The sequence below is a fragment of the Dermacentor andersoni genome, chromosome 5, assembly GCF_023375885.2.
Source record: "Dermacentor andersoni chromosome 5, qqDerAnde1_hic_scaffold, whole genome shotgun sequence".
Lineage (NCBI taxonomy): Eukaryota > Metazoa > Arthropoda > Arachnida > Ixodida > Ixodidae > Dermacentor > Dermacentor andersoni.
The window spans coordinates 87,520,674-87,543,389 of NC_092818.1; the positions used below are offsets into that span (position 1 = coordinate 87,520,674).

Below are 22,716 nucleotides of genomic sequence, written 5' to 3' on the forward strand. Positions count from 1 at the left end.
TCGGAGCGGGTTTGAAAAATTGGTGACGCAATGCCTTGTCGTGACGAAGACACTATAAAGGTTTGTTAATTAGTGCAGCGATGAAAGCGAGCGTGACATGCCGTTTTAACTTTCTCTGGGCTTCATGGGCCATCAAATGGTAGTGTTCAACTCCACATATCGTATTAACGGGAACTTAAGTACCGCGAAAGTGTAAGATCACGTGACCTCTCTGCAATAGTGCAGCAGAAATAAAGAAAAGAAGTACAGTGTATACTTAATCTCTATCAGTTTTCTTGTTCGAGAACACGTGCGTCACTTGGCAACGTTTAAGAGGAATAAGAAAAAGTCCGAGGCATATTGTGTTCAGTGTTTTTGTTTTGAGGTAAGAAAGCGGTCTCTAGATAGTCGAGGAAGGGGCAGTGAACTTCGTCTCCTGTCTTTGACCTCCTCGACATTAGACTCGTACTTGCTTTTGTAACAGGGGCTATGTCGACAGACCGCGTGCGGCGCACGTGATGGATATCTTGCCAAGAGCAGTGCGCCATTATGAAAACAAGGTTACATCTGATGTTATGGCGATTAAGAAACATTGTTGAAAATATTTCATTACTTTGTGACCTATGCAACAAGGCTATTAAACAGTACAAGAATATGGCTGGTCCAATACAAGGTCGGAAGTTGAGAGAAAGAGGGGGAGAGAGTAAACAGCCGGATAAACGTTTTCAAATTGCTTTTCGCACAAGTGTAGAAAATATGTAGAGCAAGGACAGAAGTGGCACTAATAATTTCTCCTCTAGTGTTGATAGCCTACGAACAGAGCACACACACTCTGACAGATCAGCCTCTTAATTTAATTTGCATATTCAAATGACTTTTCTTCGTGCAAATCGAATTCGAATTGGCTTTCAGTACACAGCATAAGAGCTCAACCAAAGGGGTACCTCAATTTCAACGACTTTACTTGTAAAGGAGCGCCGCTGGAAGTCCGCTGAAAGTAAACAATGTCATTCGAGCTACTTTACCATCAGGATACAGGCTCTCAAGATGTATCTGCTTTAAATTTTAAATAATTCATACAGCTAGCACTCACTGTCTTCAATTAAAGAGGCCGATCACTTTCAGAAGGTTCGTGATAAATGTAACTCTGGCTATTTCTTACACAGAACAATCGCGACGTTAAATGGTTTCAAGCTCTCCGCTTACCATCATTGCCAGCGAGATTATGTATTGAAAACGGCCTCTTCGTTCTTGTATTTGCCACAGGTTGTTCCTGCGAAAAGAAAGAAAAGTATGGTTAGACGCCTTTATTAATTGTGGACATAATTAGCGCTCGGTCGTCTTTTTTTAAACGCCAGACAGCTTACCTGCGTTTTCTTGAGCACTATTCTGGACTTTATTTGAGTTTCTGGAAACGGTGCATACCCTGATATGTCATCAATTGAACCTGAAAAAGAAGAAAGCCGTCATAGTTGGCGCTTCCCACAAGTATCGGGTACAGTTGTCGGAGTTTGTGGCAATATTGGCCGGCAGGCGAGAAGCATAGTCCAGTAATTCTATCCAACCCAGTCTCATGTTGCTTAGTGATAGCGCTGTTCACTTCTCATGGCCATTTATTTAATTTGGTTGCTCTGTCTTCCTGCGTTCTATCGCTTACTTGCGCCCGTAACCTCGTAATTCAGAAACGAGCCTTGGCTTGAATCTCCACCTTGATTTCGTTAATTGGAGTGCAGTGCAGCCACTCACCAAAAGCAGTCACTGCTCTTGAAGAACGTTTCTCGGCTGCTCCTGAGAGAGGAGTTGCTTGAAAGACAGCACTATGGTATTTGACACCCCCCTGGTAGCGCGTGATTGCAAAATATTACCGAAGGAATCACTGAGTAGATTTTTTCGAACCCACTGATTACATAAGTCTGGACTACATTGCCCTCTGCTCAGTGCAGTCTTAAACGAGAAACGTCGAGTCGAGTATGGTTCGCGAATGGGGTAGTCCGTCTAGCTCAAACATCGTGTCTTCGAGGGTGACCAGACCACAGGAATGCGCCACAGTCGTGTAAAAAATGCCTCTCACGTACCTTGCGTGGGCGTGGCTGCGGGCGCGACCACGGAATGGCGTCCCGGTGAGGCCAGGCAGGACGAGCCCTGGCGGCCGGACGCTGACGTGAGCGTCGAGAGGACGTTGTCGATGCTGGAACGCTTTACTAGCGCCGACTCGGCAAGGGTGTCATTGCTGGCACTGCGGCCGCCTCCTCCCGCTGGGTGGCCCTCTGTCGAAATAAAAAAGGGTACTGCGATTGTTGACCTACGAAGCGTGCAAATTAGACAGAGAGATATTTGCATGTTCTGTTATATTGAGGAGCTTCTTACGTAGGTTGGCCGCTGCACAACGTGTTCGAAAGTATGCGTGAAGGCTACCTGTAAAGCGTGCTTTTTCTGTAAGCGAGTCGTACTTAGGGAAAGCGCCCTTACTCATGAAATAGGTGAGCACGGGTGTCTTTGAATGAAGTGTCCAGATCGAATCACGTTCTTCAGGTTTTGTATTTCACTACAACGTTTTCCACCATTCGATTCTTCGGGCGCTTAAGGATATCGGAGTTGGTAGCCGGATGTATGCATGGCTGCAGAGTTACCTCAGTGGCCGCACCATCTTCATGTCCACTTCGGATGGCGAGACTGATAGACATGACGTTCGCAGGGGTGTTCCGCAGGGTGGTGTCCTTAGCCCAGTATTATTCAATATCATACTGGTGGGCCTTGCAGACGAGCTACCTGAAACAGTGCGTATCAGTACGTACGCGGATGATATCTGTATTTGGTCATCTGGGGTCACACGTCCACAAGTGCGTGCGAGGCTTCAACGTGCGGTTACCATAACGGCGAAGTACTTGCGCCGTAGAGACCTGCAACTCTCAGCAACTAAGTGTGCGGTCATGGCATTCACGCGCAAATCAATGTCAAATTATCCAATCGTTGTCGACGGAACGGTGCTCCCTTTAGTCACCCACCACAGATTTCTTGGCGTGATAATAGACCGCAGTCTTTCTTGGACCAAACATGTTACTGCGCTTAGGGCTAAACTGACCAACTTCATACACGTTCTTCGTGTAATATCAGGACTGAGATGGGGCCCCTCTGAGCGAAGTTTGCTCCAAGTGTACCAGGCACTTTTTGTGGGCTACATACGCTACAGCATGCCTGTGTTATCTAACATGGGGTCATCTTGTATACGCACGCTGGAGAGCCTTCAGGCACAAGCACTACGGATATGTCTTGGCTTGCCACGCTGCACGTCAACCAAGGGCACAATAGCGGAAGCACGGGCTTGTCCAATCGACATATACAGGTCTTGTGAACCTGTGCGAACCTATCTTCGCCTGCTAACCAGACACCCCACACCATCCACTGTCAACACTTCCAAGCACCAACCTTGACTGTGGTTTTTCTAAAGCTATTGCATATGACGCAAGTATTATACCTGCAAGATTCCAGGCCACCGATATTCCCGCAACACCTCCATGGACATTGCCAAGACCACTAGTGAGGCTTCAGATACCCGGAATCATGAAGAAATCTCACGTTTCCTCCATTGGCTTGAAACAGCTCACCCTGTCCCATATATTTACATTATATAGTGGGGCTGTACAAGTATATACCGATGGTTCGGTCACGCCATCTGCCACAACGGCCGCATTTGTCATCCCACAACTTGGAATTACTCAACGATTTAGATTAGACCACAAATCGACATCTACGGCTGCGGAACTTGTGGGAATACGGGAGGCTGTCCGTTTTATGAGAACGCAGACACCTCATAAATGGACGATATTGTGCGATGCCAAATCAGCGCTACAGGCGCTAAAATGTTTTTTAAAGAAAGGACCATGCTACCTGCTCGTGCTGGAAATCGTCGAACTTCATCACAGTGCCGAGTTAAGTGGCCACGTGATCACCTTTCAATGGGTACCTAGTCATTGTGGTGTTTTTGGCAATGAACTCGCTCACAGTGAGGCAAGATCGGCGTCCTCTTCCTCTGATGAAGTACGGATTGCCTACTCGCAACCTGACACCAACTCCACGATTAAGGCACTCATGCAGGACCTTACAAAAGCTTACAGAGCCCACTATAACCACATTCACAGACGTCTACACATGATTGACCCAGACGGTAAATTCTGTTTCCCCCGAAGCTTACACGGAGCAAAACATCACTGTTACACAGGATTCGGCTCGGCGTTGCTTTCACCCATCGCTACGCACACCTTATCGGCCAATCGAACAGCCCTGATTGTGATCACTGCCAGACGCCTGAAACACTGCAACACCTACTGTGCGACTGCCCAGCATATATGCTGGAGCGAAGGACGTTAGAAAGTTTCTTAGCCAGCGTTGGCAGGCAACCACTGTCGGAAGAAGCTATCCTCGGCCCATGGCCTGGCACTGCAACTTCAATACGTGCAACAAAAGTATTGCTGAAGTTTCTGCAGGACACCAAGCTCGACGAGCGGCTCTAGCAAGACAACTGTCTCATGTACATAAGCACTCATCACTTCTCTTATCATCATCATCCATCCCAGTACTTTCACTCCCCTTCCCTCTTCCCCAGTGCAGAGTAGCAGACTAGAGCGCACTAGCTCAGGTCGACCTCTCTGTCTTTCCTATCAATAAATCCAATCTCTCTCCCTCGTATTTAACGTATGGTCTGATATTGTGCGGGTGTCCAATAAATCCGCGATTTGCAGCACAAGTAAGATCAGTAGCAACCAATAAATTGTGATGCTGAAAACGGAAAGAAAAAATTGGAGGACGCTTAAGCTTCGCCTTCAAGAGTGGAACGCGACAGCGTTCCCGTCGACCCGCGAAGGGGTGTAAGACAATGGGCTACGGCGCAGCGACTACGCGCCCCGCATCGGACGCGGTGAGCGTCGAGCAACGCAGCGTTCGGCGCGACAACGAAATGTGCGCCTGAGCAGCGACGCACGCCTGAGCCTTAGAAACAGCTAGTTTCTAAGACAACACCGCGTTCACTAGAGGTGCTTTTGTACCGCTTTGAAGTATCGAACTCGTGGCTCAGTGGTAACGTCTCCGTCTCACACTCCGGAGACCCTGGTTCGATTCCCACCCAGCCCATCTTGCAAGTTGTTTTTTATTCATGAAGTGCCTGCTGGGATATATCGCTCATGGCCAACGCCGCCGACGCCGACGACACCGGCTTTTCTGCGACACGAGCTCCTTAACGCTGTCGCGTTAAAATTATTTCGACCGAACATACACCTCACATTACAATCTGTAATGACATTACCTTGGCATTGCCTGTAAAGCGTGCTTTTTCTGAAAGCGAGTCGTGCTCAGGGAAAGCGCCCTTACTCTTCAAACAGGTGAGCAGGGGTGTCCTTGAATGAAGTGTCCAGATCGAATCACGCTCTTCAGGTTTTGTATTTCACTTACGGTCTGATATAGTGCGGGTGTCCAATAAATCAGCGAGTAAATCAGCACAAGTAAGATCAGTAGCAAACAATAAATTGTGACGCTGAAAACGGAAAGAAAAATTATTTCGACCGAACATACACCTCACATTACAATCTGTAATGACATTACCTTGGCATTGCCTGTAAAGCGTGCTTTTTCTGAAAGCAAGTCGTACTCAGGGAAAGCGCCCTTACTCGTCAAACAGGTGAGCAGGGGTGTCCTTGAATGAAGTGTCCAGATCGAATCACGTTCTTCAGGTTTTGTATTTCACTTACGGTCTTATATAGTGCGGGTGTCCAATAAATCCGCGATTTGCAGCACAAGTAAGATCAGTAGCAACCAATAAATTGTGACGCTGAAAACGGAAAGAAGAAGTTGGAGGACGCTTCAGCTTCGCCTTCAAGAGTGGAACGCGATAGCGTTATCGCACCCCGTTCGCACCGCCCACTCATTCGCTCGGCATGCTCTTGAGTCACACGCTGCGTTCAGCGCGGCAACGAAACGTGCGCCTGAGCAAGCGGAACGAACCAAAGAACTCGGTGTCTCGGAGGGAGAAACGATCTACGCGCGCCAAACGTCGTGATCGGCACTGACAGCCGGGCTGCGACGCGCCATTAAGGCGGACGCGATCATGGGGCTGACGCCTCGATGGGATCGTCCTCTATCTCGCTTGGGAGCACCACGCAGACGCATGACTCCTCGGAAGCAGCTCGGCACACATCGCAGGGGACGCTTTCCCATCAGACGCGCTACGGCGCAGCGATCATGGCAGAGGCGTCCCACATCGGACGCTGCACCTAGGCATCGCGCTGTGAGCGGAAAGAGGAGCTGCCTCGCCTAAACACGAGGGTTCGAGTGACGCACGCTGGAAGTTGGAAGGGGAGAGAGCGAGAAAACTTATTAAACGCAAGGGTATTGGGCATCATCGCACCGGTCCCCGCACGGCACGAAGGGGAGAAGCGGGCGAATGGCGTGACGTGTCGGGCAGCGCCGCACATTGCGAGGAGATGGTCTTCTGTGTTTGCCGCAAGGTGGCTCTACGTGTGCGCAGAGCGCAGAAGAAATGTAGCGGAAACGCACTTCGCTACTCTTGTAACTGCGACTTCTGTAATTTACATCATAATTACCGATATACACCGCAGTATAAGTTTCTACGGCACGTTTCTAAGGCAACACCGCATTCACTAGAGGCGCTTTTATCCCGCTTTGAATCATCGAATTCGTGGCTGAGTGGTAGCGTCTCCGCCTCACACTCTGGAGACCCAGGTTCGATTCCCACCCAGCCCATCTTGCAAGTTGTTCTTTATTCACGAAGTGCCTTCCGGTATTTATCGCTCACGGCCGACGCTGCCGACACCAACGACACCGGCTTTTCTGCGACACGAGCTCCTTAACGCTGTCGCGTTAAAATTATTTCGAGCGAACATACACATTACAATCTGTAATGACATTACCTAGGCATTGCCTGTAAAGCGTGCTTTTTCTGAAAGCGAGTCGTACTCAGGGAAGGCGCCCTTACTCGTCAAACAGGTAAGCACGGGTGTCCTTGAATGAAATATCTAGATCGAATCACGTTCTTCAGGTTTTGTATTTCACTTACGGTCTGATAAAGTGCGGGTGTCCAATAAATCCGCGATTTGCAGCACAAGTAAAATCACTAGCAACCAATAAATAGTGACGCTGAAAACAGAAAGAAAAATTATTTCGACCGAACATAGGCGTCATATTACAACTTGTGGTGTGACTTATATATAAAAAGAGTAAATCAATACACGGGATATTACAACAGTAAGGTATCATATTTAATCCATCGATCACAAGTCTACACGAGATTTTTTCGCCAGGACTAGTCTAGGAGGTTTGGTATTGAAGAGCGAGGGCTCCTTAACGAATCCTGGAGAGCTTTGCCTGGTGGCATACCTAGCTTGCTACTCTAGATGCGTGTGACGAAAAAGGAAATCATATGCTCAGAGAACGACCAAGTGAACTAGTGCAGGCTGGTCTTGCCAATATATTCTTTGAGGAGGTTTAAGCTCAACGATTCTATTGGCAAGACCAGCCTGCAAAAAGAGAAATCCACACGTAGGAAATAATTTCATTTTATTTTGTACCTTTACTGCTTTTGCTTTCGCTAGCCAACAGCGCAACAGTGGTTAGTGAAACTTTCGCATTAGTCATCATAATTTATTTATTTATTTATCTATTTATTTATTTATTTATTTATTTATTTATTTATTTATTTATTTATTGTCATTATTACGACGACCACCGTGCTAGTGTTTAATGTCTGATAAACGACGAATGCACTCTGCCATACTCAGCTCCGTTTGTTTTCCTTTCCTGGCCACCAATGCTGTTACTTGTAATAGACCACCAGTTACCGGTTTAACGCATTACATGATTTGCCCAGCTCCATTCAGCTCAATAACACTGAGAATATCAGCTACACCCGTTTGCCCATTGCTAAATATACCTGTAAAGCGTGCTTTTCCTGAAATTGAGCGGCACTGAGAAAAATCGGTCTTGCTCGCGAAACAGGTGAGCATGAGTTTGTTTCTTTTCGTTTCTTTATAGAACACTTGTCACTTGTATTGCGCTTTTGTTCTTGTAAGAACACAAGTACTATTGTATCTGTGTAACTCCCCAAGTCACTGGAGGGGCATTTTGCGTGATGGCGCTCACCGTGATCCTTGGCGAAGGCAGGCTCCGCACGCCTCCTGCAGCAGACGTAGCCCAGCACCAGGGTGGCGGCGGCCAGAGCCAAGCTGAGCGAGGTGGCGATGGGAACCAACAGTGGCAAGTCGCCGTCCGCGCCACCGCCACCGTTCACCACCATCAACTCGGGGAGGACGGTGCCTGAGACATGCACCGAAGATATGTGGTAAGAGGCAACAGGTTCGACGTCATTCGACAAGCGGAAAAGGCTCAACCATTCGCAGCTTCACGTGTGAACATAACAGTCAAACGCCGCCGGAAGGTAGTTGCAGCGACAGTGCGGAAGTTGGGATGAAGGTCCGGATTTTGTAAGGATTCTTTTCCCTCGCCTTTATTATTTGCTTATCAGCGGTCGTGCCAAGTGGCCGGTATCAGCGATAATGACGGATTAATAAAGCAATTATAGCACGAATAAATACAAACACAAAGAACCGGACACGATGGATACTTGTGGTGTCCGGTCTTGCGGTTCTTGTGTTCGTTTTTGTTTGAGCCACAATGACTTTATCAACTATCAACCAATCTAGCCCAAGAACAGAGAGAAAGGAAACCGAGGGCCCGACATTTATTAGTCACATGATAAAAGGCCAACAAACAAAGACATCAAGGACAGCATAGGTGAACTTACATGTACTTATTAACTGAATTAAAGAAGTGATGAACTCATGAGGGTGGATGAAATGACAGGCCGCAGCTGGGGCACAAGCCCATGTCTTTCTATTACGCGTGCGATGCCAATTGAGCCACTGCGGTGCCGTCTCCCCATCCAGTTTCTGGGGTATTTATGTTTATCTACTAGAATTAAGCCTGGAAGTGTTAGCCAGCGCCACACCTCACGGCCTTGACCGCGGATTTGGAGCAGCCTTTTTTGCCGCAGGCGTCACATGTACGTGACATTTTTCATCATCATCAACCTATTTGATGTCCACTGCAGGACACTGTTTTTGAATGAAGGTAACTGGTTAATAAGCCCCCACATGCTATCTGAATGCATTAATGCTGCCGGATTCGAGGCCTTGCTATGTAATGAGCGAGAAGAAAGGGAACCGAGGGCCTGATTTTCAAGCGAAGCTTACGTTACCTCATTCTTGTCGGCGTCAGTGTTGCCGTACGAGAAAGCTCAAGCCGCGCTAGAACAAAAATTGCTTGTCGGGCTGCGGATTCGAAACATGTCATCCGGGTTGCGAGACCACCACGCTAACCGTTTCAGCCACTGTCAGTTCATCATACGTGCCTTTTAAAGCGGAGTTTTATATGCATGAAGAAGTAGACGCAGCGCAAGGCGCGAGCCAATCACAGGTGTCCCCTCCTTCCGCAGGGGGGAAAGGGTGTGATCACGTGTTCGCTCGCTACGCGCCCTCCGTAGCCGCCAGTTCAATCCCGGCAGTCAAATGGGGAGGCCACGCTTGGTTCGTTACTGCCAAAGGGCAGGCTGCGTTGACGCAACGGCAGCGGGAGCGGGCCGCGCGTCGTGCGTTCGGCCGAAGAACACGCGGCGTTTGATGAACGCCACCGGGAACTCGCTCGAGAAAGGGCTCGTCGTCGATGTGCCGACCTCGCCGTGAGGGAGCGCAAAGCCGAGGCGTTACAACGAAGAGCCGCGGATGCACTTGCACTTGTTCGCTTGCACCCCTCTCAACAGTAGTGGAAGGGCGGTCAATTTTTTATTAGTCATATCATAAGAAGCCAACAAACAAAGACACCAAGGACAGCATAATGGAAATTACATGTACTTAGTAATTGAAAAAAAAAGAAGCAATAAATTAATGGATATGAAACCGGATGAAAAAGCAGCTGGCCGCAGGTGGGGCACAAACCCACGTCTTCGCATTATGCGTGCGATGCCCAATAACAAGTTATCTTAAGATAATGACTGCGTGGCAGCGCGCCAGCTAATGACGAAGGGTGGATGGAGGGGAAAGCTAAAGGAATGGTCTCGAAAATCTGGCACCACGTGCAGTGCTTGTTAATGCGAGGTTGCTGTAACTGTGATCAGTTTTGTACGTACGCTACGTGCATATGAGTCTAAAGAATGTTCAACAGGGGCTCGCAACTTGACCTGTTCAACAAATGAACAGCGTAAGCTCAAACTATGATGGGGCACAGGCAGCGTTTTCTCGCAAACACGCTTTCTTGCATGCTCCAGGAAACCCAAACCTTAGCGTTTACACACTTTGACGAACGTTTGCTGCAGTCTCGAAAAGCCACCAGACCCGGGCTCGTATTTACAGAGCAGTCCGTACGGTTCGGTGCTATACGGTCACTGTCGGGCATCCTTTAGCAGAATTTATAGTTGTAAGAGTTGGTTTTGGTCCATATTCGGAACCGCGCGAATGAAAGAACGGAACGTACAGTAAGGCGACACAAGACATCGCTGTTGTATTAACTGAAGTTTTCGTTGAGGCGAAGGACGATTTCGAATTGGTGGCGATAACCGTGCATGTAAAGCAACAACAGCAAAAACCGTTGCAACCTCAAGGTTGCAACGGTTGCGTTGTACTCCTAGGTTATATGACACATCTCGTGTCATAACTTTGTGCTGTCTTGTGTCGCCCTTCTCTGTACGCCCCTTTCTTTCACGCTGTTCTGAAGATGATTCTTTTACCTTTAACCGTAGCACTGAAGGCCGTGTGTAAGTCTAAGATGTTTGTTATAATAATAATTAAGAGAGAGAGAGAGAACAACTCTTACGAACAGAGTGCCTTTCATAAGCCGCTTCCTATAGGTTAGCAAAACAATAAAAAGTTTATCGATACACGCGACCTACAGTGGTGGCGAGCGCACCTGCAAGAGTGGCCGAAGCCGGCAGCGTGCGGATGGCGTACTCGGCCGAGGTTGTGCCGGCCTCGGTGTGCGCCGTGACGCGCAGGTTGTACCAGGTGTCTGGCCGCAGGTGGTGCAGTGTCATGGGGCCCTCGCGAGGTTGCAGGGCTCGCGAAGCAACCGTCCAGGGACCCGTGCCGTCGCGAGGCCTGTACTCGACGGCAAGGTGCGACACGGGGCAGCCGGCCGGACCGGACGCCCAGGAGGACGGACGAAGGGTCAGTGAACTTGCGTTGGGCGTCACGAACGCCTCCCGCTTGGGCGAGGTGGGTACTGCGTACGTGGGCCATCCGCGGCCAAATTACTGCCCAGGTATAGTTAAATCACATAACTGGCGAAAGGCACGAATAAGCACGGGATCAGAAACCATGTGCGGTTACGCTAGACACAGCAACCATAGCACTGAGTGTACGTGTCCGCGGGCGTTGCGCTTGTGTATGTTGTTTTCTTTAAGCCGTTTCACATTTAGCAGCACGAAAGGTGAGTGGTTAGTTTGCCGTAACCGTCATTATTCGAATTAAACCAATAGCAGCGCAAAGGCCTGCCTTAGAGCTCTCGATATACGCCTCTGCTACGCCGACAGCGCTTTCATAAATTTCATCGTGGATGGCACGTAGGAGCGTGCTGTTTCTATGTGGTTTCTTTAAGAACCTAGCGACTGCCAGATCTCGGGCGAAAAGTCGCTTGCTCTGTTCCCACCTATTATTTATTGTCCCTTCCTTGACTTTTCAACAGCCTCTTGGTGAGGGCTTGTCGCTCTCCATTCTTGCGTCTCTCCTCAATTAATTTTAGCTTACATTACAATTCGTTTACCAGCGGTAGCACTGTTTCCCTGGGTTTTATTCTTGCTATTTTAATTTTTCACAAGGGGGACACTTTGCATGTGACGAAGGAGGGAGAGAGAGGCGCAAGTTCCTTTACCTCCTCCCTGCGTCCTTGCGAACACGGTGTCGCTGGGTTCGCTGCGACCCCTGTCAGCCACAGCCACGACGTAGATGTGGTACTGCGTGCCGCAGGACAGGCCGCTCAGCTCGTGGGCCAACCAGCTGCCGTTGACGTGGGTGGCCGTGGCCAGCCTGGACGTCGAGGGGGTGTCTCGTGCTGCAGCGTCCCCGCCAGGCCTTGGCTGCGGAGGAGCGACGCGCACCAGGTCCCAGGAGCCCTGCTGCCTCTTGTAGTGCACCTCGTACTCTTGAATAGCGAGTGCGTGCACCAGAATGAGTGAGTGATTGAGTGAGCGAAAGAAATAAGTTTCGGTGGTCCCAATTTCGCAGTGTTAAGAAAGTGCTAGAAGAGCTAATATATGTCAATAAAACCGTGCTAACACTATTCGCTGTATGTACCGCATTTGTGCCACCAGAAAGGATCAGCGACGTCGTTCACTTTACACTGGAGTGCATTCCAGCTCTGTGCATCGTTCTCTAGCAGCTGGTTGCACGTGGTAACGTAACGCGACTCGGTTTAGTTTTACCTGTTAAATGCACAGCATTCAGAGAATGCGCGAACCAGCAAATGTATAGTTCGGAATAAGAGGTTTGCAATGTGCGCAGGGACCATTATCAGTGCGGGAAGAATAAGAAGAAACAAAAACATTCATAAGTAGTTATAATCGCACACTTTATTATTGTACTCGGAAAAGTTCTTGAAAAAAAAAACAAACAGAAAAACAGGCTTCATTTGCACAAATACACATGCACGAAGACGTGCTGCTCATCACGTGACACACACGCATCGCGTTACATTTTTTTTAATCCTTCGCAAGCCGGCACAGATGCTTGCAGGGACGCGATAAATGCACGTCTCTTTAAACGTACATCGCATTTAAGTGGCGAGTTAGCGGTGAGCTCGTGCGAGAGGGTGGTTAGTTTCTTTAATGGTCAAGTATAACTTCTACCCGCTCGAGGCGCTATCTGCGAGGCAGTTAGCTTTGACAGTGAACAAACAAGTTGCCGGAAACCGCCACTTTTCAAAACAACGCTCTCTGCTTGCATGCCCAACTTGCATGGTGGCGGTGAGCTTATCTTTACGCGTCTCTGTTCTGTGTCATCATCAACCCTCATCTATCTTTTTCTTCTTCCTTTCCTACTGCAGAGCTGTAAGGCTAGGGCGTGTTAGCTCTGGCCTGCCTCTCTGTGTCCCCTAGAAATAAATATTCTCCATCTGACTTGCTATGACGGCGGCCCACTTAACATCTGCGCCCGTGTTTGCAAAAAGCCCCCTGCGCTATAATTGATGCTAATCGAAAATTTCAGCGAATCATGACGCTGTACACGATCATGAATCGTGATCTAATCAAGATGGGGTCAGTTTGTGCGAGACGTTCCTCATTGGAGATCGCTGAGAGAGACCTTTTTCCTTCATTGGACATGAACTGGCGGATGATGTTGATGACTTAGCTGTACATTTCATTAGCGAAGGCTACGGGCAGAGAGTACTGAGGAACGACGAGCTTTGTGAATTTGCACCCCCGCTTCTTTACGAATTTGACACTGAGCACGGCACGAGTTTGTGCGATTTTGTGGACTGCAAACCTTGCGGTGTCGCTTCACTGCAAGACACGGGAAAAAAAAAGGTGCAGAAGACATGACACGAAAGAAGGGACACCGCGCATGCGTTCGGCCTTTCTTGTCCTGTCGTCTGCGCTGTTCGCCGTGTCATTCACGAACCAGCTAGCATAGAGTCTAGCCCAACAAGATAGACTGTAGGTCTTCTTCGGCATTGCTAACGGTCTCGCCAATATAAGCTGAACACTGACACTACATACAGTAAGAAATCTCGCACCTACGCTCACAGATTCCATATGCTAAACTAGTGGTAAATTTCGATACTTTTCGCGTAAGCAGTTTAATTTTCTTCGGAACATAAAACGGGATAAAGAACAGCTGCTTTTAGGTTTAGGAAACGCTTTGATATTGCTGGACTGATAACGCCGCAAGAAACGTTAATATTCTTTTGTTTGTGGATTGATATGCGACAAGACAAATGATGCGTTCTGCTCAATAATGCTGGAAGTGGAAGCGTACATCTCTCAACAGCACAAATGAAAGACCCGAAGGCAGCGAAATTGCCCCAATTATTTTCAGTTCATGCTTTGAATACGCATTTTACGCGAGACGCGGCAAACTTTCCGGACGTCTTTTCTCGTGCACGCACGTATCAGACACGCGAGGGCACGGTGGTTGAGGCAGTGCCTGGGACGCTTTCCTGCGCCTAAAAGAAGCGCCCACGAAGTTCCGTGCGTGCTCTAGGCTGGCACGTTTAACAAAGTTCTTGCGTTTATTCTGTAACTGTCCTCTTCTTCTTCTGCCCTCTTTTTCTCTTTTTTTTGTGTAAACTCTCACGTGACACGCTAGAATCAATTCAGCATCTCCTTACAGGCAAACTTGTGTTGCTGTCAGGCGTCGACTCGACAATGAAATAGCGGCATGAATTAGGGCGCTGTAACCACCAAGTGCTGCGGCCCCTCATGATTACGCCGTCGTGTGGTGGCAGCCACGGCGTAGGCGGAGGGGGAGGGGTTGGGGGCGTGAGGACCGAGCACGTTGCTGCGGGAGCGAATTTTCCTCGGTGAAAAACGTGCCCTGCACGAGGCTTAGTTTTCATTCACCCGTCTTGTGAAACGGTTCTCGCCGACTTTTCTTCCTTTCGGGGAGGGCTGCGAATCTCTTTTGCTCGTTTGTTTACAAACTCCGATGTGACTTCGTAATGGCCAGACCTGTTATCCCGTTTTGAAGCACGCCTCCCGTCGCAGAGGGTGGAACTCGAGGGGGGAGGAGCAGGCGGAAATAGAAGGGGCCGACATGCATCGCACCTCCGAATAACTTCGTGCGCGCCTGTGCGCGGGAGCTCGTCAGTTTGAACGAGAAGCAAGAAGTGGGAAGCGTGCCACGATTTGCAAAGAGGAGAACGCTGGCCTGTGGGAAGGCGTACGAAGGTTGGTTTGAGGCGCGCAGAAACAATAACAGTGTTCGGCTCAGTGTGACGTAAAAAAAGAAAGTGAGAGAGAAAAATAAGAAGCAAGCACGCTCTCAGGGCTTTCCACTGTCCCCGAAAGCCCGCTTACGTGCCTCGCACGGTTCCTTTCCGGGCTCTGGGCTTCGGAAACAGCCCCTCCCACCTTTTGCCGTCTCGGCCGTTTTCCGCGCACCGAGAAATCAAAATCGTATTTTATTCCGTTTTCTGTCATACTCGCGTTATTTTCGGCGCCCCCTCCCCTCCCCCCCAAACCGCTTTCCGCCCTTTACGTTCTTCTCGTCATTTCTGTTTTCTTTGTTTAAAACGACTTTTCCCCGCCAACTTCCCGCAGCTCCCTTCTCTCAACCCCGCCTCGTATATTTCTTTTTTTCGTTTTTATTTGTCCCGAAATGCCGCCTCTTCCCTTCCCTCACCGCAATACCCCGCGCCGGCTGGAATCGATGAACACATATTTATTCGGCATCTGGACAAGCTTCTTTCTTTTTCTTTCATCCACGACGTTTCTTCTTTCCGTGCTTTCTTTCTTTCTTTCTTTCTTTCTTTCTTTCTTGTTTTTTCTTCCTTCCTTCTACCAAGCTTCTTCCGTGTCGTCGCTCATTCGCGCCGCTGTCTGCGCCCCCGTCGGCAGCCGTCGATCTCGCCCGCAGGTTTTTCCACTCGAGAGTTTTTCCCCGCGTTGCCCTTCTTCGCTTCTTCTCGGCTTTAGGATTGATGCGCCGTATGCGTATTTCTTTCGCCTTCGCCTCCGCGGCCGTCGTTTTGTTTACTTCCCAATGCACATTTTCCCCTTTCCTCCTCGCCTCGCCGCCCCGCTGGCTCGCCTCCGTTCGCGGAGCACCTACCTCTGCTCCCCTTTCCCCCTCCCCTCCTCCTTTCGTGCGGGTCTCACTCCCGGCGGCGCGCAGAAATCGTCGCGCCATGCGCGTCGCGGCCACATCTTGGCGTAACGGTCTCGTTGCGCCGCCAGCTGCCACTGTTTCTCCTCCACCTCCTCCTCCTCCCCTACTCGCGGCATCTCTCTTTTTGCATTGGCATTCTACGCCCTTTACGTCTTTCTCAGCCGATTCCCGGCCTTCCTTACCCCGACTGCTCGGAAACAGGGCATCCTTTTCTTTCTACGTTTCTTTGCCTGTCCTCTCTTTAGTTTCTTTCACCGTAGAACGTCGTCCGCCTACGTCACGGGCCGCCCCGGCGCTGCTTTTAGCGACGCGCCCGTCGGGGATTCGCCTGCTATTGTTTAGGAGAAGGCGACGCATGCACGAAATGCATTTCCTGCCTCTTGCTTTTCGCCCCCTCCTTTGCTGTCGGCTTCGCCGCGCGACGCCGGAGCACCTTGGCAGAGCTGCTGTCGGCTTCGCCGCGCGACGCCGGAGCACCTTGGCAGAGCTGGTCTACTTCTTTGGGGCCGGCTGCGTTGACTCTGCGCATGCGAGGAACAGCGTGCCGGCAAGGCTGACGCGCACGACGCGTCTCTTTTGCGCAAGTATCCAAACACGAACACCCGTGTCCCGTGGGTTGGGTGCACGTTGAAGATCCCCTGGTGGTCAAAATTAATCCGGAGTCCCCCACTGCGGTGTGCGCCTCGTAATCAAATAGTGGTTTTGACACGTAAAACCCCAGAATTCATTTCAGTTCACTACAGCTGCGAGTATTTCACTGCGTGTATTATTCTGACATGTTGCCAGCGCATTCATTGCTTCGTCCTTATGGCGGCACTGTGTGTGTGTGTTTTCTTTATACTCTCTCGTGTTACCGTGTCGCGGCACTTGTGATGATTGTAAATGAATAGGTCCTAAGGTCAGAGAACAACATACGGGATATGACAGACAGCGCATGGATCCGTATTCTGTTGACAATCCTGGATACGTGGACACGCGCCAGAATATCTTTTTACCGGTGCTATTGCGTTCTGCCCTCTTCGGAATGCGCTGGTCGCGATTGGTAATCAAACTGGCGACCTCGAGCTCAGCAGTGGAAAGTCATAACCGCTTAGCTATCATGAGTTTCAGAGATCAATCAATCAGCTTTGCAGAAGTCTGCCGTTTATTGACAAAACAACTATTTTTGAACTTGCGTGCAGTGTCGCCTTCTCATAACGCACCGGATAACATTTAATAATTTTTTTTCTGAAGGAAAAAAAAAGGAACATTCCGCAAGGAGATTATTAAATTTCGTCGTTTTGCGAAGTCGAAATTTCATTCTCACCTGACGCTCACTTCTCAGCAATGCGAGCTGCATTATTCTCTCCCGAGAGCAGATATGTGTTGCCCGCGCGTGCGGTACCTGAGGAGGAGGCAAACACATGGAGCGCATTCCGGGCGTACCTTCGGCGTCGCGTCGCCGCGTCTCCATCGCGTGACGCGCAATCCGCGCGCGCTGAACTGATGGCCGAAGTTATTTATTGCAGCCGCTGCTCCAAGCGAAACCCGCGCGGTGCGAATTTAAGCGCAGAACGCAGCGTGGGCGTGCCGCGCCGCGATACAGCTAGACGCGACGACGAAGCCACTCCAGAAATACGGTTCATGTGGTTGCGGCACATATTTTTAGACGACCGTTTCCGCTCGCATATCATCTGCCGAGACCCCTTCTTTTCCCGCCGAAATCGTCCTTCAGGAGAGCGCGCGCTTTCACGTGCCGCGTACGCAGGCTCGCTGGAGCATGCAAATCGGAAACGAATGGCGATGGTACCGACCGGGCCACCCGAGTCAGATTCAATTACCTCTTCTCTCCTTCACTGAAGCGTTCACGACTGATCCGTAGGAGACATCAAAGATTTCTAAGAGGAGATGTTAGACGCATAGGCATCCTTCGACAGAGACCGCCTTCGCTCGCGATCTCTTTCGCCCGCTGAAGTTTTTTTTTTCTTTATTTTTTTTCCCTTCTTGGACCGTTTCGCTCTCTCGTCTTTTGAAAAACTCTGCTCGCGCGCGGTTTAACAACGGGAAAAGGTTCAGCTCGGCGCCGGGCAAACGCGCCGTATTTTCTGGTGTTGTGAGTGCGCGATATTCAATTTGCGATGCCCGTGACGTAAAGTACACAAACTCTTGCGCGGTTGTTTTAGGCAACCGATCGACTCAAGAACACGATGATTCCTTTTCTTTTTCTTTCGAATTTTCTCCTTCGATTCGGCGAGTAGCTTGTCAAGATAGCGCGTGAATTAAACGCTGCAGTTTTCTTGCAATTCTGTTTTAAGTTGCAAGATAATCCTGAGAGGAAAAAGATGGTAGGTGACCGTAATCCTTTGACTCAGGTGTCTCTTAGTGGCACTCGCACCTCGGCGTTAGTGTTCTTTAGCTTAACTTTAGGCGAGCGCAACACACGAACCGAACTCGGAGGCAACTGTTCTCCGTTAATTAGCCGGTCAAGTATCATGCCACCTTCTTGTGTGTGACGTTATCACTTCTTTTTTCTGTTTCCAGGTTTGCAGGAATTTCGCCAGAGTCGTGCTCACGTGGCAGGCCCTTAAAGTTTACGATTCTGTTCTTTGGTTTGCGGTAATCAGCGATTTCTCATTCATTCTAATTATTCCAGACATTTCAGTAACTCAACTTGTAACTAAACTTATGCTCTGATATCATATCTACAATGAAACCCATGAAGTTTGTACTGTACGATCTGTTTCAATTTTGTATTATTTATTTTGTGGGACGAAATTCAAAATGAGGTCGCCTGAGTGATTTTCGATTAATTCTTATTATTCCAGACACTTCAGTAGCTCGTATTGTAAATAAACTTATGCTCTGATACCATATCTATAATGAAACCCATGAATTTTGTACTATATTATTTCTTTCCTATTTTTTAGACTTATTTTGAATTTCGTCCCTGGTCGTCTCGGGAGGTGAACCGGAAGTGCTGCGCAAGAACCAAAGGTGTCACTCGGCGCTGGTGCCACTAAAAAGAAAGTTAGGCCTGATTCACGCAGCCGTCACGGCACCAGGGGGTGCAAAGACAGCGTTTCCTCGTCGCTTTCTCCACAAAGAAAGGGGACGACGGCGACGTTAAGAGCGTCGGCGAACGTTGTCGGCTTCCCATTTTCGAAGAGAAACCGGCGAGGAAACGTTGCCTCATGACAAACGCCAGCGACGTGACGGGAACGGGATGTTTGACGGCTTCTGTGAATCAGGCGATAGACTGCCGAGCGTCGGAGACGTTGCAGGTTCGTGCGAACTAAGCGCCCGCCTACCTTTGACCTTGGGCACGTTCGCTCCCTTGGCGGTGTTCCTGTTGAGCCAGCCCAGCGTGATGCTATTGGACGTCGTCGACAGCACGCTCACGGAGGCAGGCCTCCGGGGAGCTGCGCAGCCAATAAGAAACTCGCTGGTGTTTGCGGAAACGAGATTAAGGTGTGATGTTTACACGAAATTTCCGCAGCGTTGCACGGTGGCTTCATGGAATGAAAGTTTGTCAATTTTAAGGGCAACAACGGGTTTATTGCCACAACGAAGCTTCCCGTAGAGAAGCGGTAGCTGCGCGGACACTTCGGACCTGATGTCGGTGCGCCTCTAATACCGTCTATATCGCGGTAGGAATTATTTTAAGAAGCCGTATTTTGTAACTCTTGTTCTCGAGGTCTATCTATTTGATTACCGAGTTAAAGTTCTTTATAGTGAGCGATAATGGCATGAACGTGTTGTTTGCTATTATTCTTATAAATTATCATAATGATGAATGTTGCATTTAGACGAGCTTTCATTTGTTTTGTTTTTCTCCGCAAGGAAGCATTAAATCGTTCAAGTAAATTCTTATTATGGCTGCGCTTACCCTAAACAACGCACTGTTCTACATAGAGTGATGGTTGTTCTAATCTTTAAGGTGCGTTGTTATTGACCTTGAAAAAAGAAATGCGTTCACACTGTTCTGTACAAGTTACGGCTGTCCAAATTTGTAAAGTGCGTTATTATTGAATTAAAAAAAAAAAAAATTCGTTGTGTACTTACATTTTTGAGATATGTTCACTGCAAAGAAATGAAGAAAAGGAAATAAATAACGTGCAGACATGCCCATTGATTCACGTTTCGCCAAGCACAATTACGAACACGAAGCATGTACGTGATATCCTCGGTTTTTATTCCTACTTCAAAATGATGTCAGACACTAATCATCCTAATGCAATTGACATTCTTAGGCACCTTCACGCACTTTCCGGGAGCTGGATGTCTGTCTATCTATCTGTCCACATATCTGCGAATATGTCTGTCTATCTAACCAGGAACCGGGCTTCCTTGCTGAGAAAACCAGCCTAAAAAAAAAACGAAAAAAACACCGTAGGAGAAACTTGAGTCACTGGGTACGTAACTCTGGGTGTGTGGTCTTCAATGACCCTTTTTAGCACCGACCTGAGTCACTGTGCATGTGAGCTGTTCATTAAACCTCTCTGACTCTAACTTTGGTCACTGGGTGCCACTGGGTAAGTGCCGCTCTTCAATTGCAAAAAAAAAAAAAAAACATTAAAAATTTTTACGGTGCAGGGCGGCATTGAAACCGCGGCACATATACTCAGATACACTTGTCTGAATGTATATTGACACAAGCTGCACGCGTGGACTTCGCGGCGGTGCCGCTGAATGACGCAGCGTGTCCAGAGGGAAGCGCCAGTGAGGAACCCGGCTGCAGTACAGGCCTCATACATGACGCGTGTCTTCGCGGTGGCGTTATGGTGGGTCGCTACATTGCTTCATTGCTAATAGTATTAACGTTGACATTCATCGTGAGATGCGTTATGCCGCGATATTTAAATGGAAGCAGCCCGCAAATACCTTGCGTAATATAAAACGGTATCCTTTTCAATCAAACACCGTAATAATATTTCAGACAGCACACGTACTGAACCAGAACTAAGTACATTATCTTTCGGTTTACAGACTGTCGTACGTATTTGATAATTTGGACTAAGACATGGAAGCTACGAAAGATCCTCATGTGTCCTTCCGTGAGTTAGGGCGCCCAAGGTAAAACTAACTAATAAAACTATCTTCGTCGGAGCCCTGTCTGATATGCATCTACAGAAATAATGGCGTATCTTGCTTGAAATTCTTATTTTTTTTCTAACGTAACGAAAGTAAACTATATCTGTATTTAACCGGGACACAATGATACCCGCTATGAAGCTCACTGGGCCTCTCGGGTAACGCCGCTTTGTTGATGCAGTCACCGATCTCTATGGGCAACCTTCGTTAAAGAAATGTGCCAATATGTCGCAATATCTGTGATGTGATGCCCGCCTCGCGTGTGATAGGCTTGTATCGGTAAGGTGGCCGTCCATATCCGGTGAGCGCGAGCCAAAGGGCACGGGAAAATGAAACTAAAGCGCGAATTTGTCTACAGAACACTTTGGCTGGCACAAACGAGTGGGCACTTGCTGTCCGCTCATCTGTACGCGTAAGTAAGGACGGTAGACAGAGAGCGCGCGCAAAAAAAGGACCAGACCGGATGCTTACCGTGCACCCGGACGGCGTAGTGGACAGCGTCCCTTCCGTACAGGTTGTGCGCGTGACAGCTGTAGTTGGCGGCGTCCCTTGCTTCGGCTGCCTCGATGTGCAGTGTGCCCGATGGGAGCACGCGCACGCGTTCACTATCCCGCAGAGCTCCGGAACTGCGCGGTGAGGACAGAATGCAGTGTTGATTTCAGTGCCGCAACGTAGGCGAATAAAAACAACATGAACACAGCTAGAGAGAGAGAGAGAGAAAGATGAAAACAAAAGACGTGCATATATAAAACATGACGAAGTTTTGATGCTCATCTTTCTGACCATGACCATTATGTCTGTTGCTTCGCGAGAATGGGGTTCACAGGTGGCTTTGTGACCCTCTTCTCCCTTCCCAAGCCCAACTTCAGGCCGTAGAGCCGGCATTTTTTCTGACATTAAAGATTTACAGATTGAACTCGCGCTTTCGCTCTTCCTAGGTTTTCTTTGAGATTGGTCGGAAGTGTTCAGCGCCTAGGGCGCAGCTTTAAGACTGCGTTGTCACCAGGTAGTCCTCTAGAATGACGGGATAAGCATTACGTGCACGACCTTTTTCTGAAACAGGTACTTCCAGCACTGAGAGAGGCGAAGCACACGTTTACGGGAAAGGCACAGGACGGTTTGGTTGCGTACAAAAAAGTACCGTTACTATTGCTGAAAGCTGGGCGAGTTTGGTTACTGGAAATATGAAACATCATTACAGCACTGAAAAAGATGACACACAAGTGAACTGCTGATTACTTATGCGCTAGGCATGGCTACTCAGTACATCTAGAGAGAGAAAGAGTTATTGGTATTGAAGACAAGAGAGGACTCCTTAAGAAAGAAATGAGGAAAAGAATTTTTGTGCTAATAATTTCAAGACAGAAATAGCCTCCTAAAGAAACTCACCGTGCACATTATTTTTCAGATAATTCAAGGTGACCTTTGTTGCCTTACGTGCGTAGCATTTTGGCCGCGCAGATCATGCAGGCCACCGTTGGGGCGAAACGCATGGAACACACAGACGTTTTCGCGCGTGCTGTCGTATTGCTGTTGCCTGCTGCTTCAGACAACTTCCACCTTCACGTTTCTTAATCAACTTGGTGGAAGTATAGGATATGCAGATACAATGCACTTGTTGGAGTCTAAGGGTGCGAAGCTCTGGTGCGATTAATGGAGCCTTGCTTTAAATGTGCTGATCTCTGTGCTTTCCCAAGGGAATGCTTTGCCACTGCCGAAGTCACGTACTGTGTCCTTTCGAATGACCGGTAGCAGTGCCTTTCTGAGTTAAACGCAGAGACCTGAAATA

At 48.8% G+C, this 22,716-nt stretch overlaps 1 protein-coding gene across 2 annotated transcripts in view; it reads right to left on the minus strand.

Annotated features, from left to right (window-relative positions):
* Positions 1-22,716, minus strand: part of LOC126531997 (cell adhesion molecule Dscam1-like) — a 296,924-nt gene that overhangs the window by 12,110 nt on the left and 262,098 nt on the right. For both annotated transcript variants that reach the window (XM_055070830.2, XM_055070829.2), the window contains exons 25-33: positions 21,399-21,553; positions 19,899-19,916; positions 19,145-19,255; positions 11,905-12,174; positions 10,945-11,256; positions 8,128-8,301; positions 2,055-2,246; positions 1,347-1,426; positions 1,186-1,252 (exon numbers count right to left, since the gene is read on the minus strand). In XM_055070830.2, the coding sequence (XP_054926805.1) occupies positions 1,186-1,252; positions 1,347-1,426; positions 2,055-2,246; positions 8,128-8,301; positions 10,945-11,256; positions 11,905-12,174; positions 19,145-19,255; positions 19,899-19,916; positions 21,399-21,553 (1,379 nt within the window). The remainder of the gene's footprint in view (positions 1-1,185; positions 1,253-1,346; positions 1,427-2,054; positions 2,247-8,127; positions 8,302-10,944; positions 11,257-11,904; positions 12,175-19,144; positions 19,256-19,898; positions 19,917-21,398; positions 21,554-22,716) is intronic.